Source organism: Cuculus canorus, chromosome 6, assembly GCF_017976375.1.
Source record: "Cuculus canorus isolate bCucCan1 chromosome 6, bCucCan1.pri, whole genome shotgun sequence".
In the NCBI taxonomy this organism is placed as follows: Eukaryota; Metazoa; Chordata; class Aves; order Cuculiformes; family Cuculidae; genus Cuculus; species Cuculus canorus.
Genome location: NC_071406.1, coordinates 25,379,608 through 25,397,496, shown reverse-complemented (window position 1 = coordinate 25,397,496; position 17,889 = coordinate 25,379,608). Strand labels below are relative to the sequence as shown.

The following is a 17,889-nucleotide window of genomic DNA, read 5'->3' as shown; positions in this document are numbered from 1 at the left end:
CGTGGCATCCAAAGAACCAGAGCCTGTTCTGGCACCTGAGGAACCACCACCAGTGAAGATGACCGAAAAGAAAGAGAGCATTGCTATACCTAAAAAACGAGCAGCCCCACGGTCTACACAGTCTAAAGGTACCTCTTATGAATAGGATCTCTTTTCTTTCTTATAAGTATACTGTTTCACTGCTCATTTTAAATCTTAATACACCTAACTAAAAGATACTAATATCTTTAAAGAGCCTGCAATTCCTGAAAAGCCTCTCCCAGAAGAGAAAATTCCTGTAACTCTTCCTGAAAAAACAGAACTTCCATCAACCAGAGGTATATGTTATCATTAATGCATCATAAATATACCTAATCTTAAGTATTCTCCTAAACTCTTTTGTTCTGTCTCTTCAAATCTGAAGTTATAAATGATGCTTACTAAACAAATCACACCGGGTGTGATTGTGTGCCAGATTGTTACTTTTCTATTTCTATTGTCCTCTGTGTTTCAATCCCTGTATTTATGTTCAGCTGTATTGTAATTGCGAAATGCATTAAAATCTTTGAAGTGCCTGAGATGCCTGAAAGGGCTGAAACAGTGCCCATTGTTGCTCCTAAAAAAAAACCAGGATCTCTACTTGCTAAAGGTATAAGCCTCTGCAATTATAATCGTAAGGAAAGGGGAAAGGAGTGTATTTTTTGAAAAGATTCTCATTTAAAATTGATTTTTCACTACATAATCTGATATCTAAAATGTGAGGGAGATCTACCAAATATGAAATGCTGTACAGAGGCATGAAATGCTTCCTCAACTAAAACAATCCAGACTTTTGTTATACTAATTTTTCAGCATATTCAAAAAGCTTAGGATTAGCAAGATTTTATTTCTTAGGTTATAGCAATAAATCAAGCAGGTATGATGAACTTTATGGATGCAAACAAAAAAATGTATGCATAAATTGTTGTTCACATTATTAGAAAGGAACAGTTTAGTACTCAGTTGAGTGGGAATTGCCAGTGTAAGGTTTATGATTGGACTCAATGATCTTAAAGCTCTTTTCCAACATAACGATCCTATAAGAAGTGACAAAACAAGCAGAAACAGAAGATTTCAGCATAGAGCAAAATAATTGCAGATATTTCTATGTACCTGTGTTGCCATGGGTAGAACAATGGAGCAGAATCTCCATTTAAAGAGTTTTGTTTAAACTATTCATTATAATTGCCCTGTGTTTTGCTTATATATCTACATTCTCTGCTTTGTGATTTGTGAAGTTGTTACAAGGTATGTACATCACCAGAGAGCTGTAAAGTTCCTGTGAATGTTTGATTCACTGAGCCTTGTAAGAGACATTTATTTTCTCAGATTAATCATAACAAGAGATGTTATAATTAAAATAAGAAAATATTATTTAAGAGACTCCAAAACTGTACATACTGTAGATTGATGTAGTGCAGTGTTATTTCATTTCCTTTAGGAAGTCCCAAATGCTGGCTGGAAAAGTAACCATTTCCTCTGCCACCAGATTCTCTCCATCCAAAATATAATGGCATTCCTCAAGTGAGGTACCATCTCACACTGCTGACATTAATGGCATTTAAATAATTCATATTAATATAACAGGAAACAGTTATAAGCAACATCTAGTGACTAAAACAGAAGCCAGAGCTGATGTATGAAGCAAAAAAAAAAAAAAAAGTGAAGTCAACTTGAAGGATAGAAATAGTGATAATATCCAAGTAGCAAGTAAAAAGATAACAGTGACCGCCACAACCAGTGCAGAACACACAGTCATGAAAAATGGAGGGTTCCTCAGATAAGCCTCTGATCAACTGTTACAGGGAAGGCCTATGTTTTCTACATTGCCACCTTGACTCAGAAATAGAAACCACCTGCTCATACTACGTTTGAAGCAAAGAATAACGAGTGGCTGAATGTAACCACAGTGCTTTATCAAGGAAGGCTGTGTGCGTGTAATATTGATTGTCTTATTGTTTCATACACATCTATAGTGCCCACAAAACTAAAATATACTAATATCTTTGAAGTGCCCAAGGTGCCCAAGAAAAGTGTTCTGGGAGAGCCCATACCTGTCACTGTGCCAGAAAAGCCAGAACCTATACCAGTTCAAGGTACCTGTCACCCTGTGCATCTGTCTGAATGAAACTCTTTCTTACCATCTTACATGTTACTTCTGATGTCTGTTATCTTGTCCACCTGTAATTACCTGAAATTTCTAAGTTCTGTGCTGATCAAAATTCTATGGTAGAGTGGCAAATGCATTGGCACATAAGGGAATCTCCAAGTCTCCTTCACACATGTTCAGAATCTAAAATCCTAAATAACAGTACTTATAAGATACTTGAGAATATACTTTGTACATTGGATGGTTAATGTAAATGTCTGTCTTTATCATTTGGCCAGGAATCTAAAATAATATCAATGGGTTTTTTCCCCCAAAGTATTTTTCTTTAACGATTATCAACTAGTAACCGTGTCCTGTTGTGTGATACTACAGCCAGATACAGTCATGACACAGCAATATTAAAAATAAAAAAAAACAGACAAACAAGCAAAAAAAAACATAAAACTGGTCATATATTCAGAGAGAATAAGCAGGAAATCCAGGTCCGATGGACTATGAAGGAACTGAACTTGCTATGGGAGAAGTACCAAAGTAAAAAGAGGGACATACCTAGATAGGGCAGCAGTATTTTATGACGTAGGCATATGTGATCTGGGCCTAGATCCCAAATAACAGATACTTTAAACTTGTTAGTAAATTCAGTGCTTATTCAAATATAAGGTAGATGAGGACAGTCTTCATTCCACGATTAATTTTCATATAAGAAAAAAATATGACTGTAGTCATACATCACCATAACTTCTTCATGACCATAAGTTCATGGGGGCCGAAGAGAGTGAGTTCTGCAAATCTGCAATTGAATTGCACATAGTTATTATGTACAAGACCATCAGATCTTATGCATTTGTGTAGAATAATTCTGCATCACACAAAGGAGAGTAAGGAAACTTGCTCAATTTGCTGGCAGCCCATTTACCCTCAGCAAATACAATATCTAAATACAGGATTACAGAAGCCTTGAAACCTCACAAACTCAAAAGCCCTCGCATACTATGCTGTGAAATAATTGAAAAAAAAACCCAGCAGGAACAGAGGAGAGAAATAGTAATGATAATGGGATTTCTCTTCCTCACCCTGTCAAGCCCACAGTGCTGAATGCAAATCACCAGCAGCTTCTTGAGGAATGCTGACAGATAAGATATAGGATGACATTTCTACCAGGGGAAGAGTCAGATGCCAGCAGGGCTGAGAATGACTTTCTCTCCTCCCAGGGAAGGCTGCTCTGCAGAAAGAAGGGTATCCGAATTCACATTTTACCCACAAGTGTGACCTAAACTTAGCCAGCAGTTTTCTCACAGAAACTACTTGGCATCACCATATCGTACTTGTGCCTGTGCCTCTGTGTGGTATTTTGTGTATGAGCCAGAGAGAGAGAGGCATCAGTTGATACCACAGGACCAGTTCAGTTACTTTCATGAGTGCATCTCTAGCTTATGTTTCATTGTTTGTCTTCCTGTTTAATGTATAAAACTAACTGTTACTAATATCTTTGAAGCACCTGAGGTACCCAGGAAGGCTGCTCGTGAGGAAAAAGTGTCTGTGGCCGCTGCCAAAGCTCCAGAGCTTCCAGCACCCAGAGGTACCTGTCTTCATGGAAAACTTAAAAAAGGAGATACCTAATCTTCTTTTCCTTAGGGATTTCCTACCCTTTCTTGGCTTGTCTATGTTTCCAAACTGAGACTCTTAAGATTATGTGTGATAGGTAAATGATGCTGCTCACGTGTGGTGGGTTTTGAGGTGACTGTCGTGATGTTCCGTGTCTGTCTTGCCCTGATTTTTTTGTTCCTACTTGGCACATGTTTTCACCAATGTAAAATGAAACGCACTAATATCTTTGAAGTGCCTGGGATGCCTGAGGCAGAGGTCCTGGAAGAGGAAGAAGAGGAGGAAGCATTAGAAGAGCTGGCACCAGTTGCTGAGCCTGGAGAGCCAGAAGCTCCTCCAGCTGAAGGTATACAACAGTGGTGTTCTGAAAGACCCTGCCATGCCCCCCAGGTTTCTGTGGCACTGGGTGGCCTTTGACCCTCTGTGTTCTCTGGGGAGGAGCAAAAGTAGTTTTTGGTTGTGTTTTGTCTATACCTGCCTCTACATTCCTGCAGGAGAGAGGGAGGGGGATGGTCAGCAAGGCCTCTCTCATAAGCCCATAGTTTGGTTCTCTGCTGCAAGTAGTCCGCCCAAAAGAAGAGTGATTTTGTTAAGAGGAGTCCCTCGTAGTCTGTCAATGGCTGACTTTCCTACTCTGCTGCTTGCCATTTGTCTGATCACTGACCTTTAACTCTGTCATGTAAAAGTAACTAATATCTTTAAAGTGCCTGATGTGGCCGAGGAGGAAGAGCTAGAAGAGGAGGTGCCAGTGGTTGCTCCTGCAAAGCCCAAGAAACCTGTGGCTGTGCCCAAGAAACCTGTGACTGTGCCCAAGAAACCAGAAGCTCCACAAGCTAAAGGTATATCTTCCAGGAGGAATTGCTTTTCATTTCAGTGTAATGATTAATATTTTCAGTTTTTATCCCATCTTTTGTGTAAAATTTGTTATGTGTCCTCTACCTCTAGCCTGTTGTGCCTGTCTTTGCATGTGTGACTAAGTAGCCACTCACTGGAGAAATGTTACAGTGTTAGAAATATCTAAACTCTCCTTTTATCCTAAGTGTTATAATCTTGTGTAATTTTTAAAACGTGAAATTAAGAGAAAATAATATCTTTAAAGTGCTCAAAGTGCCCAAGAAAGCTGTCCCAGAAGAAAAAGTGCCTGTTGCTGTGCCTCAAAAACCAGAACCACCACCAGCCAAAGGTACCTGTTATCCATATTAGTATCATCTTTAGAAAGAAACGTGTTCTTCTGGACTTAAGTTGAAATAATTTTTCTGGTGATGACCTATTGGAGATAGGTGTGTAAGACATATAAAGGGCAATGTGGAGTGTGAAAAACATGGCAAACTAGATTCAACTCCTTGAAAAATATCTTCAGCTTTCTGCACCCTCTGTGAAATTTCAGAATTAATATTTTCTGTACAATTGGTTTAAACAGAATAGCAAGTTGTTCTGAAGAAAAGCCTACAAAGAAATCTTCAGTTTAAAGAACGTGATATTGCATCAATGAATTTTCTAGTAGCCTGTATTGCTAGATCACAGCAGCAGTGTCAGTTTGTTATCTCTTCAAAAGCAGATCAGTCCTGGTATGCAAGAAGCAGATTTGCTAGTAAAATTTCAATTTATCTACTGATGTTCTTGATAGCGCATGAAGGAGTCATTAATATAATCAAAAACAGAGGAGAGGAAGTATATATTTCTGTAAATAACAGAATTTAGAAGATGGGAACTGTGGAAAACTAAACAGGAGGTGTAAAGAACGGAAATAATTGACAGAAAGAAGTGGTGATGATTCAGCAAATGTTACTCTCTTAAAAAAAAATACTACAATGACAAAGCAGTCATGAATGATACATGACATATTCGAATACAATGGGATTCCTCAGATAAGCCTCTATCAACTCTTACAGAGAAGGCCTATGTTTTCTACATTACCACCTTGACTCAGAAATAAGAATCATCTGCAGTGTGATGTATTTGACACCTGCTCATACTACACGTTTGAAGCAAAGAATAACGAGTGGCTGAATGTAACCACAGTGCTTTATCAAGGAAGGCTGTGTGCGTGTAATATTGATTGTCTTATTATTTCATACACATCTATAGTGCCCACAAAACTAAAACATTCTAATATCTTTGAAGTGCCCAAGGTGCCCAAGAAAAGTGTTCTGGGAGAGCCCATACCTGTCACTGTGCCAGAAAAGCCAGAACCTATACCAGTTCAAGGTACCTGTCACCCTGTGCATCTGTCTGAATGAAACTCTTTCTCATCATTTACATGTTACTTCTGATGTCTGTTATCCTGTCCACTTGTGATTAACTGAAATTCCTAAGTTTTGTCCTATCTATCAGTTAGGAACTGAATTATCCAGTATTTTGTATACATGACAGAAATGATGTTTTGAATTTACTGTTTTGTTTTCATGTTCTCAATCATCAGATACTGAAATGTTATATTTTAAATTTTGATCAGAAATTTTTCAGGTTACTGCCCAATATTTTTACCTTGAACTGACACAGTGAATGTCTTAATGACTCTTTCTACAGTTTCAGTTAGCACATGTGATAGACAGGCATCTTTGGAAATGAAAAAACAATTTTTGTTCTGAAATGTACATATTAGGGCAGTGAGAAGAGACAGCATATCAAGTGTTTAAAGAAAATGGCAAAAATTTTAGAGTGTATAATGATGAAAATGGTTATAAAAATCTGGTGAACTATACAGGCAGCAGAAATAAAAATTGAGACAAGAGAGCTACTATAAGAAAATAAACGAATGTTTAAAAACTGAAAAAAAATGAACGCAAGGGGAGAAGGACAGAAATAGGAGCAAAGGAGAAACACTGGATTCCTCACCCTGTCAAAGCCCACTGTGCTTAATGCAAAACACCAGGAGCTTCATGAGGAACAGATAAGATACGGGATGAGATTTCTACCAGGGAACAGTCAGATGCCAGCAGGGCTGATAATCACTTTCTCTCCTCCCAGGGGGGCGAGGCTGCTGTGTACAGAGAGGGGTATCCTAATTCACACTTCGCCCTCCACCCTCGAGTGGGACCTAAACATAGCCAGTAGTTTTCTCACAGAAACTACTTGGCATAACCATTTTGTGCTTGTACCACAGGACCAGTTCAGTTACTTTCATGAGTGCATCTATAGCTTGTGTTTCATTGTTTGTCTTCCTGTTTAATGTATAAAACTAACTGTTACTAATATCTTTGAAGCACCTGAGGTACCCAGGAAGGCTGCTCGTGAGGAAAAAGTGTCTGTGGCCGCTGCCAAAGTTCCAGAGCTTCCAGCACCCAGAGGTACCTGTCTTCATGGAAAACTTAAAAAAGGAGATACCTAATCTTCTTCTCCTTAGGGATTTCCTACCCTTTCTTGGCTTGTCTATGTTTCCAAACTGAGACTCTTAAGATTATGTGTGATAGGTAAATGATGCTGCTCACGTGTGGTGGGTTTTGAGGTGACTGTCGTGATGTTCCGTGTCTGTCTTGCCCTGATTTTTTTGTTCCTACTTGGCACATGTTTTCACCAATGTAAAATGAAACGCACTAATATCTTTGAAGTGCCTGGGATGCCTGAGGCAGAGGTCCTGGAAGAGGAAGAAGAGGAGGAAGCATTAGAAGAGCTGGCACCAGTTGCTGAGCCTGGAGAGCCAGAAGCTCCTCCAGCTGAAGGTATACAACAGTGGTGTTCTGAAAGACCCTGCCATGCCCCCCAGGTTTCTGTGGCACTGGGTGGCCTTTGACCCTCTGTGTTCTCTGGGGAGGAGCAAAAGTAGTTTTTGGTTGTGTTTTGTCTGCATGTGCATGACATGTAACTCAGTCAAGTAAAAGGAACTAATATCTTTAAAGTGCCTGCGGTGACTGAGGAGGAAAAGCCAGAAGAAAAAGTGTCAGTGGTCATTCCCCCAAAGCCAGTGGCTGTGCCCAAGAAGCCTATGGCTGTGCCCAAGAAGCCTGTGGCTGAGCACAAAGAATCTGTACCTCTACCAAAGAAACCCGTGGCTGTGTCAAAGAAACCAGAGCCTGTGGCAGCGCCAAAGATACCAGAGCCTATGACTGTCCCTAAAACTCACGAAGTCCCTTCAGCTAAAGGTACAGACATCAGTGACTGAACCTCTCATCTCTTTATTCTCTGAGTACTTTTTCCCTTCTTTCACCAATGTATACATTGATTAGGTATCTGAGTGAATTTTCGTATTGTGAGTGGCTTAATCTTTTGGGTCATTGCACTTTTCAGTATTGTACATATATATGTATCTTAATATTCACCAAACTGAAAATTTACTAATATCTTTAAAGCACCTGAAGTGCCAGAAAGGACTGTCCCAGAAGAGAAAGTGCCTCTTACAACGCCTAAAAAGCCAGAATATAAAAAACCGGAGCCTCCTTCAACCAAAGGTATATATTGTCAGGAGGCACCTCCTGAGAAGAAATGTTTTCTGTTTTTCCTCTTTTTCCTTTGTTCATGATAGAGTCTACAAAATCTGTCAGGTGTATGTAGTCTACCTTGGAAAGACTGTATGAAGAACAAAGAGTCTTTCATGGTTACGGTCTCTGTCACTATGATTTTCTGTGTGCTAGGTGTCTTTGTCATTTTTATATGTCATATTTACCTTTATATGCACTCAAATAAAAGGAACCAATATATGTTTATAGTGCTTGAAGTGCCCAAGAAACCTGTCCCAGAGGATAAAGTACCTGTTGCTGTTCCTAAAATAGCTGAACCACTACCAAGTCAAGGTACATGCCATCATAGCTATTACCAAAAGGACAGTCCTTTGTCCTGTACTTCCAAACAAATGATTTAAAATAGATTATACCCTTTTTTCACGTTGTAATGTTTGTAAAATATTCATTTAGTATTTTAGATTATACAAGTCAATGTTTCTTGTATCTCCTGTTATATTTTCAAGTTTGGAAATAAAATATCACAGTCAAAATTAAGTATTTTCAACTGACATATACTCCTACATAGGATATTCCTAACAAAGTGAGTCTCTTCATAAGATAACAATAAATTCCAACTAAATCTGAGTCTCTCGAAATCTAGTGTTTATATTGCTGTTACAATTTGGAATTAATTGAGAGCACTGAAGTTTCTTCCTTCCAGTTACAATGACTCACACACAAATTTAATGTTTTGTTTACCTTGTACACATAAAAAATACTATCCTTCTCACATTCTTGATTCATTCTTACATAGAAAGAGAATAATTTTACCAAAGCATGCATTAACTGCAAAGGTAACATATACTGATTCCTTATCCTAATGTGTATTTGCCTGTGTCGACCAGAGTAACTTTCTTTTTACTGATATCTATGTAATTGTTCATGTGAAACCGTCACTGGAAACTTACACTAGTTGTCAATATTCTTTAAAGAATATGAAATCACAAAGGAGATTGAGCCTGAAGAAGCTGAAGTGATTCCAGTTGCAGAAGTAGCAGAAGCTTTACCAGTTGAAGGTATAAATGTACCCACCTAGAGGTTACAGGACACCTGTCTTTCATCACTGTCCAGTCTTTTTCTTGCTTTCTCATTCTTTGCACGTGTACCTGTATGTTGTAGGTCTCTGTGCCACTCTTCCTCTGTTACTATGTTTTGGAAATGAGTTCTGATGTCTTAATTCTAAGTACAACATATAGATTATTTTAAATGCTTTCTCTTCATTTCTTGTGAATGAAAGTCTTTCAATCATTTCATTTCCCATCTTTGTTCTCCTGTTTATTAACATGCTTTTTAAGTGAACTCGGATATTTGCATTGCGTGTACACTGCAAAGCTATAGTCTAAGGCTCTTTCATACTCATTAATACTTATTTCAACGAGATTTTTTTTTTCATTGACTTCATTGGGAATGGAAAATTACCATCTTGACATCAGTACATTACTCTTCACATAAATACTGTGGTAGTAAGCTTGTACTAAATCTACTTAATGTTATTTAAAGCACCGGAACCTGAAAAGAAGACCCCTGAGAAGCGAAAACCACCACCACGTACTCCACCAACAGAAGATATTAAATTGGCAAAAGAACTACTTAAAGGTATAATCATCTGAAGTCACAATTAACAATGGGGACTCAAACACATAATGTTTTTAAATTATGCTGATGAATCTTGAAAAGCATAATTTTAAACATATCACTTTGTGACTTCTTTTCTTTTCTAATTTATATTGCTCTAACGGTGCGCCTTAATAATGGTCAGCTGCTTATGATTTTTTACCATTGGTATGCCAAGTCAGTTGACATGGGTTCTTTTCAATAGCTATTTAAAAAATTTATTATTAAAAAAAATCTTAACCAAGTTAACACATTCTTCTATCCTTAACATAATTCTTCTATCTTTAATGTGTTCTAAAAGTGAACAAATGAAAAGAATCCCCAGCAATCATTTGCTGGTATTACTATGTGAACATGTGTTTCGGATCAACTGTGCTTCCTACAGATCATCTGACTTCTAAACAGTTAACCAGCCATAATCTTAGCTTTGAAGTCCTTGTCTTTCTATTATATCAATTGTATTGACCAGCTCTTTGGATTTTTTTTAGAAAGTTCTTTTCTCTTTTAATGTAATGACATGTGTGGTAAAATTCAAATAATTTTCTTTAAAGCTCCTGAATCACGGAAGAAAGTTGTGTCTCCAAAACCGGGTGAGCCTCCAAAACTGGAACCCCCACCTGCTAAAGGTACCTAGCTATTATAAGAATCTTACATAAACTAAGCCTCTCACGACCCTAAAACTTTAGTTCTCGGTATCTTCTTCTTTAATTTGCTCAGAAATATCAAAAAGCTGTCTATGTTAGCTTATGCTCGACAGTGGACTCTAGTCTTGGATGTATTTTTTCATGTTAGATTTCTGTCCACTTTAATCGCCTCTGATGCAATTCATGAGATGCAAGAGACAGAATCACAGAAGTGTGGGAGAATTTTTATGAGTTTTATCACTTGTGATAATCTTTGGTTCTCACTTTGGTTCTCTGCTTATGAAGAAATAAAAAGAATATTACTGTTCACATACATACAGCATTGTTCAAACATACGTAGTTTATTATTTGTCTGAAATGTAATTTACTTTTGTAAGAGGACACTTTCCAGAGACAGAGATGTATAATTAATTTAGCAAGCCAATTTACGAGTACTTCTTACATTTTGCATATGTATTAGAACTTAACAGAAGCTAAGCAGAGAACGCCTCTTAAAGCTATTCCAAGTTTAGAACTTAAACTGGATGTTCTAATGAACATCATAGATAGACTATCAGATGAATAGATATGTAACATAAGACTGTAATAAAAGATAATGTTTCTATGTTAACTCTTTGAATACATAACCTTTACAGTTTTGTCCAACTACACTTCCCTTTTGTCGATTTGTATGAAAATTTCCCCTTACGCATAAGCCTAGAAAGCAAATCTATGCAAATATTTTAGAGAAAGTATTAAAAGTACTCACTTCAATCTCATCAGGTTTATCTTTCCTTTAATATTCAGTAGTGGACCAGCCTTTGATTTGTGTGTTTGGAATGTTTAGCTGTGGTTAGCTTTTACTACTGTTACGAAACCATAATAAATTCTGGAATAATATTCTTTTAAGTGCCTGGACTCGTAAAGAAACCTCGCAGAGTAATTCCTGAAGTTACTCCTCCACCAAAAGAAGAGGTTGTTTTGAAAAGAGGTATAGTAACTTGACTCTGTTTTAGAAAACCCAGCTTGTTAACATTGTTCAATATATTCCCCTAGGTAACATTTTTTTAATATGTGTGTGGTATTGAAAATCACATGAACAATTAATTACCTGATATGTGTTTCTTGGGGAAAGTGTTTATAGTTGAAAGGTATATCCTGAAAATCTGCCAGACCCAAAGGGTCTGTGATTAAAACAGAGCAGAACACTGAAAATCTGTTTCCCTATATGTCTCCTAATCTCTGTAAAGCCTATAGTAGAGCTGACGGCTTTCCTGTCTTCAGCTTCTGGACCCCTAAATATTTTCCAGTGATAGTGTAAATGTTATTAGAGTCACATATGTATCATCTGTACCCTCTTTCACGGTTTTTGTAGAAGTACTGCACTGATCACAGAATCCCGTGGTACTATTGGAAATCAGTCCCCCTTCCTGCAAAGCGTGGAGCCTTTTGAATCATTTAACACTCAACTTTTGCTTAGAAAGAGGAAGCACTAATTCCAAATCTCTTCGAAATACCACAGCAGGGTGATTCATGTCCATGTACCTTGCAGTCAGCCTTCAAATGTCAGAGAGCACAATAAAACAGAGATATTGAGTTTTTCAGATGACAGTCTCATTAGGTATCCAACTGATAGGACAAAAAATAAGTGAAATAAATAAAATTAAATCCAGACTTCATATAAATTTGAGATCTCTAAATGTAACACTTCAAAATTGTCTTGCTCTCTCACTGAAGTCAATAGGGGTTTAACACACAATACTGTATTTTGTCCCTGAAAATCATCAGTAACTGATGCATAATTATGTGTGGTAAGTCATTATTTAAATATAAGAAATATATTATAAGATATTATAGGAAATTTTATACTGTCATAGAATCAACATTGACATCTTTCCTCTCAGATGGACTGCTCTTAATAAGAGCATCTTTTTGCTCTAGATGACTTTGTATTTTAAGTCTTTCAGAATAGTATCTTGAATATACAAAATCTTACATTTATATTGAGCTACATATTTTATATTCCCGTTTCTTCATAATTGTTGATATATTTTTTATCTTTTGTCATCTTCAGCATCTTATTCTTCTGTTTACCTATGCTTTAAAAACTGAAATTCCTTTTATTTTAAAGTTCTTAAGAAAAAAGAAGAAGAGGAAGAACCTAAACCAGAAAAAGAACCTAAACCAGAAGTTAAACCAGTACCTACACCAGTAGAAAAAATTAAGAAACCTGAAGGTACTAGATTACACTCAAATCTATCTCCTAAAACAGATTTTATTTTTTTTTTTAAATTGCACTATTCAGCAGTATTCTCTGAAATTCAGGAATGAAATTGAGATTCTAAAAGATGGTTTGCATTAACCTAACTGGGTAAATTAAAGCTTTGCTGAAAGCATAGTCAAATTTGACATCCACATTTGGGTCTGAATTCTGCATTTTGGGATTACATCTCAATCTTCATAATGAACAGGAGAGAATGTCACAAGTATTTCATAAAATAAAAATATATAAAAATATAACTACAGTGAAAGTTAATTCCAACATTCTTTTAGTTAATGTTTTGAAATATTTGTCCTTTTGTCCATGTACTGTCAATCTCACTCTGAAAAATACAATTTCCTAAACCTAATCAATACTTGAAAGTGTTTATGTCTAAAAAGAATGCAAATTTTTAAACATATTGGAGATAATTATATTTGGGGATTCGAAGTGTTCTGATATATCTTAAAAAAATGAAAATAATATTTTAAAGTCCCAGAAGTGCCTAAGAAGAAAACTGAGATACCTGTCATAAAAAAAGAAGAGAAATACGTGCCTGAACCCCCAAAAGGTAACAGACATGTGGCGCTATTTTTCCTTACTGCAGCAACTAAATGGTATTTATTGCTGAATATCATGCTATATTAACCTAGTGCATTACTGTCTTCAAGTCTTTCCATGAATGTAGTGTTAACTGCTTTGCATTCTTCTGGATTTCTTGTTTTTAGTTCTTCAGTGCTTGAAAAAGTCATCTTTTTTTTTCCATTGTATCTTGCTTAAAAAGAGTTCTTCTCAAGTTAATGTCTTGCTTTCTGGATGAGTAAAATATAAAACAAATTCTGTCATTGATTAACTCCCTCTGTATTGCTGCTTCTAACTTTAATGTTCAATGGAGTTAAAAATATGTAAACTAATCTATTTGCAATTGTTGTGTTTGAAATGCCAGAACCTAAGCAAGCAGCTATCCCACTTCCTGGGTCTGAACCTAAACCTGCAGTAGGTAAGAATTCTTTAGTTATGAATACCAGTGCAACCTTTCTTGTGTGTCTAGTATCTTCCATTCAGACATTTCTGGCTAAAAGGACAGTAAACAGATGTCTTTATTATAACTAAGACTGAAACTTGCATACAATCTACAGAACATTTTAAAGAAAATCATAATTAAAACAAAATTATTTATTAAAACATATATATGAGAACTCTTTGCTTTTTTCTTTTTTTTTTCTACAGCTCTAAAATCTCCAAAACCAGCAGCAGAACCAGCGCCACCTGTAACTACTCCAGTGACAGTCCCAGTGGTTGGAAAGAAAGCAGGTATTTATGTTTCTTCTGTGCTATTTACAGGGTTTTTCTCTCTGGAATAGATAAATACCTTCAGGATAAAAAGAATGAAGAACTGTACTATCATATAATTCACTCATTACAAGATTTGAGGTTCTGTTCAAGGATCATGTTATTCTAGGTACCGTCACCTAATCTAAAAGACAAGCGTCCCTGATATAACATAGAGGTTAATCTGTCCTCTTGTTTCTGGACCATGATATGTGTGCATTTATTTCTTGTCCTACAATGAAATTTGTGTATTCTGATGATTCCTTGATGTTGTTTATGTCCTGATGTATGTCTTGTAAATTATTTCTTGTGTTTTCTGTATAGCAAAATACAGGTTACCCATTGTTTTAAAAAATATTTTTATTGTTCTGTTTTCCTTCTTTTAATTTGTTATTGATGTCCTGAGGAAAATTGGGAGTGGTTTTGAAGAACTAGAGTATTTCTACTTTCATTTGATAAACTTAGGACCCCAGATCATACCCTACAGTGATTAAAAAAAAAAACCTACGAGTCCAATTCCTCTGAAGTACTCTGAGCCTGAGGCCCATCAGTAGAGCTGATGTACATGCTACTCACCCATCTTTCAAAGGGTCTTAAGTTACAGATCTCAGATTTTCAGCACTTGAAAAGACTCATTGTAAATGTCTTTTGGCCTTTGGTGATGTAGCCAGGCCTGCAGCAGCATAATGAACACATTTTATATAGGTGGTCATTTTCTGCTACTTTTAACCCGGATTGGATTTAAATTGACAGACGAGTGGGACAATGTTCTGTGCCATAAGACTGGTTTATTTAGGTTGTCTGTACCGTTTGTGTGTGCTATGCTTATCTTTCTGTTGTTTTGTGATTGTGCTGTAAATATTCTGTTGTGTGGAGAAAAAGTGTTCAATGTTCATTTTATTTCAGGTATAGCTGGAAATTTTATCTTAAAATATATTGTTCCTGATGTTTATTCTTATGGATTTTAACCCTCTACATTACCTGTAAAACCTTTGTAGCTGCAGAAAAGCCTGATGCACCATCTATACTAAAGCATAGAGATAAAATGCCACCTGTGGAAGAAGGAAAATCCAAGTCAACTGTGTTAAAGAAGACTTTAGTTGAGAAATTCTTACACGTAGAAGAGAGAGTAAGTCCGAAGGAGGCAGTTCTGGACATTCAGACAGTAGAACCATTTGAGTTTAAAATCTCACTGGAAACAGCTGATGGAATACTGAAGCCAGATGCAGATGAGCAGGAGAAAATGGCTCTTAAATACTTTATCCTGGCTTCTGGAGATGAGGAGCCAGAAATGACACCCATAATTTCAAGAAAGTCTGCCCTTACAGGTCAGAAAACAGAAATTGCAGTAGATCACATTCCTTGTGCAAAAGATGAACCAGCACTACCTGATGAGGAATTGAAAATAATTTCTATAGCATCTAAGCATACAGAAAGAGATTCTGGAGAAGAAAAGGGAGATGAAATTAAATTGGTTGTTTGTAGGGAAGGTGCCGTAGAGAAAGTCTCTGAGGAGTTTAGTATTCTTCATGAAGGACAGACTCCTATGCATGTAAAAGAAGAGGAAACTGAGTCATCTTATGTTCCTAAACATATATCCAGAGAGCCATATGAACCCACGGACCAAAAAAGATTTCTAGGAAAAGGAAGGAAATCTGAAACCGGTTTGCAACCTGACAAATTTCCTGTTAAGGATACAACTTCATTTGTAAAGGATATCAATGAGGGAGGAATAGCTGAAACTCCTCTGCTCAGAAGTGAGGAAGAGAAAGGAGGTTTTACTTTAGAGAAATCTGAAGTTCCTCTTGGAGAATCCATGAAGGAGCATGTCATACAAAAGAAAACTCAATGGATGAATAAATCTGGTACCACAGTAGCTGAAATTCCTATAGATAAGATTCTCAATAAAGAAGCAAAGAAAATGGAAATTATTCAAGATGATGAGAAAGATGAGAGTTTGGATTTTACATCAGCAGAACTACATGCTTTAGACTTGTCTGAGGAGACTGAACCAGCATTGAGAAAAGATATTGACCTAGAGTACCCCACTGAAGATGAGGAGGTTCTCAGTCAAAAAGCTTACATCATCTTTAAACCATCTGTTCTTAAGGCAGAAGTAGTGGAATGCAAAGAAAGAGAAAGATATTCTGCAGAGGAAGAAGGTCACTGTGAGGAGGGTTCAGGACAATTGTTCACTGAGAAAGCACTCTCAAGTGATAAAAAAACAAGTAAAAAGATTATACCAGAGAAGGAAGAGAAAAGTACCTTCAGTACCCACTTAAAAAATGTCGGTACTAGACAGCCAAATGCCCTTGAAGACCTGCCAGTGGAAAAAGAAAAAAATGATATAGTGATTACAGAAGAAAGAATGGAAACTGAAGTTTCCGTAGGAGAACATGAAAACAGAGTCAATGATGAAATGGTTGACAGATCTGACTCAGTAAAGGAAGTTCCTATTCAGCCATCAGGGAGTCAAGCTAAAAAACAATTTCAAGAAGCTCATACCATTCAGGATGAATGTAAACAAACTCCATCTCTGAAGACTAGCAAATATAAAAATGAAGAAAAGAAATCTTCATTGAGTGTGGAAGAAGTGAAGCTCTTGGGAAAAGAACATCCAGTGGCACGAAGTACACCAGATGAAAAAACACCAGCTAAACATGGCATGGGAAAAAGCACATTTGTAACCATGAAAAAAGAGAAGGGAAAGCTTTCAGAGAAAGTATCACCAAGCAAAGGAAGCCCTGCAAATGGAGAAACTACTTACTCATTAGGCATAGGTAAGATAATAGCTCCCAAGACAGGGGAAGAAGAAAAAGAATATCGAAAATCAGAACCTGCTCATGTGACTGAGCAGGCCAGTAGACTTTCAAGTGAGAAAAGGAATTTGGGTGCACCTGGAGAATCACGTGAAGTTCTGGATGTTCCTGCAAAGTCTCAGGGAAAGCGAGGTGAGGAAGACTGCTGCCAAATTCTTCCATGATGTGATTGTATTATTTGCTTCAAGAGAATACTATTTGCCATTGTAATGTTTGTTTTCATTCTTAAATATCGTTCACATCTCCATCTACTCTGACAGCTGGGAGTTTTGGCACTTAGCCACTCTTGACATGTTTGTATTACCTGTCTGTACATATGTCTGTGTAATCAGTGTTCATCGTCTTTGTCTCACACTTTTATCTGCATAAATCATGTTGTATACCATTATCTTCTCAGAGAAACTCACACATTTTTTCTTGTATTCATTTTTCCATAGCAGTATAATCTGTCCTGCATTTCATTCATCTCATTCCCCCATTAAAAATATCTTTTCTATTTCCTTTCACAAAGTGATGATGAGAAAAACCATAGCATGGGAAATATTTTTTCAAAATCTGAGATGATTCATTATGAGTTGGCAACTAATAGAACATCCCTCACTTGTGAGAGCATCACTATGTCCTGAAAAATGTGTTCAATTTATAGATCTTGTATTTTTGTTGACTTCATTAGTAGAAGTGTGTGATTTTTTTAAAAAAAATCATGTAATTTTTAAAAGGTACATAAGCTATTTTGGTTGACAAGTGGGTGATCAGGAGCCTAATTGTGAGTAGAGTCTTAGAGAATGGCAGAATTTTACAAAACAATGGGCAGGACAATAAACTGAGGAACAAGGAACTCCTAAGCTGCCTTTCAGTTCCCACCACAAGATACATGTCTTTCCCATGCTTCAAGATATTGAACTTACCATTGAGATATAGACAGTATAAGTCATATAAATATATACATATGTTTATATCTTCTTCCCCTTCTGTGTGTATATAGCTAAAGAAACAGAAAATCTGACTTGTAAAAGAAATGCTTGTCTTAATTTTAGTATGTTTGTTTAAGTACATTCCTAATAATATT

General features: G+C 36.6%; 2 protein-coding genes across 2 annotated transcripts in view; both read left to right on the top strand.

Moving 5' to 3' along the window:
- Positions 1-17,889, top strand: part of TTN (titin) — a 240,400-nt gene that overhangs the window by 122,849 nt on the left and 99,662 nt on the right. Inside the window, 7 exon segments of the mRNA XM_054069478.1 lie at positions 9,673-9,768; positions 10,338-10,412; positions 11,320-11,400; positions 12,541-12,645; positions 13,163-13,240; positions 13,616-13,669; positions 13,900-13,983. Coding sequence (XP_053925453.1) covers positions 9,673-9,768; positions 10,338-10,412; positions 11,320-11,400; positions 12,541-12,645; positions 13,163-13,240; positions 13,616-13,669; positions 13,900-13,983 — 573 coding nt within the window.
- LOC128852471 (protein tonB2-like) lies at positions 6,451-9,644 on the top strand. The gene is made up of 2 exons (XM_054069477.1): positions 6,451-7,395; positions 7,573-9,644. Exons 1-2 carry the CDS (start codon positions 7,194-7,196, stop codon positions 7,833-7,835), a joined length of 465 nt encoding a protein of 154 aa, XP_053925452.1. The 5' UTR covers positions 6,451-7,193; the 3' UTR covers positions 7,836-9,644.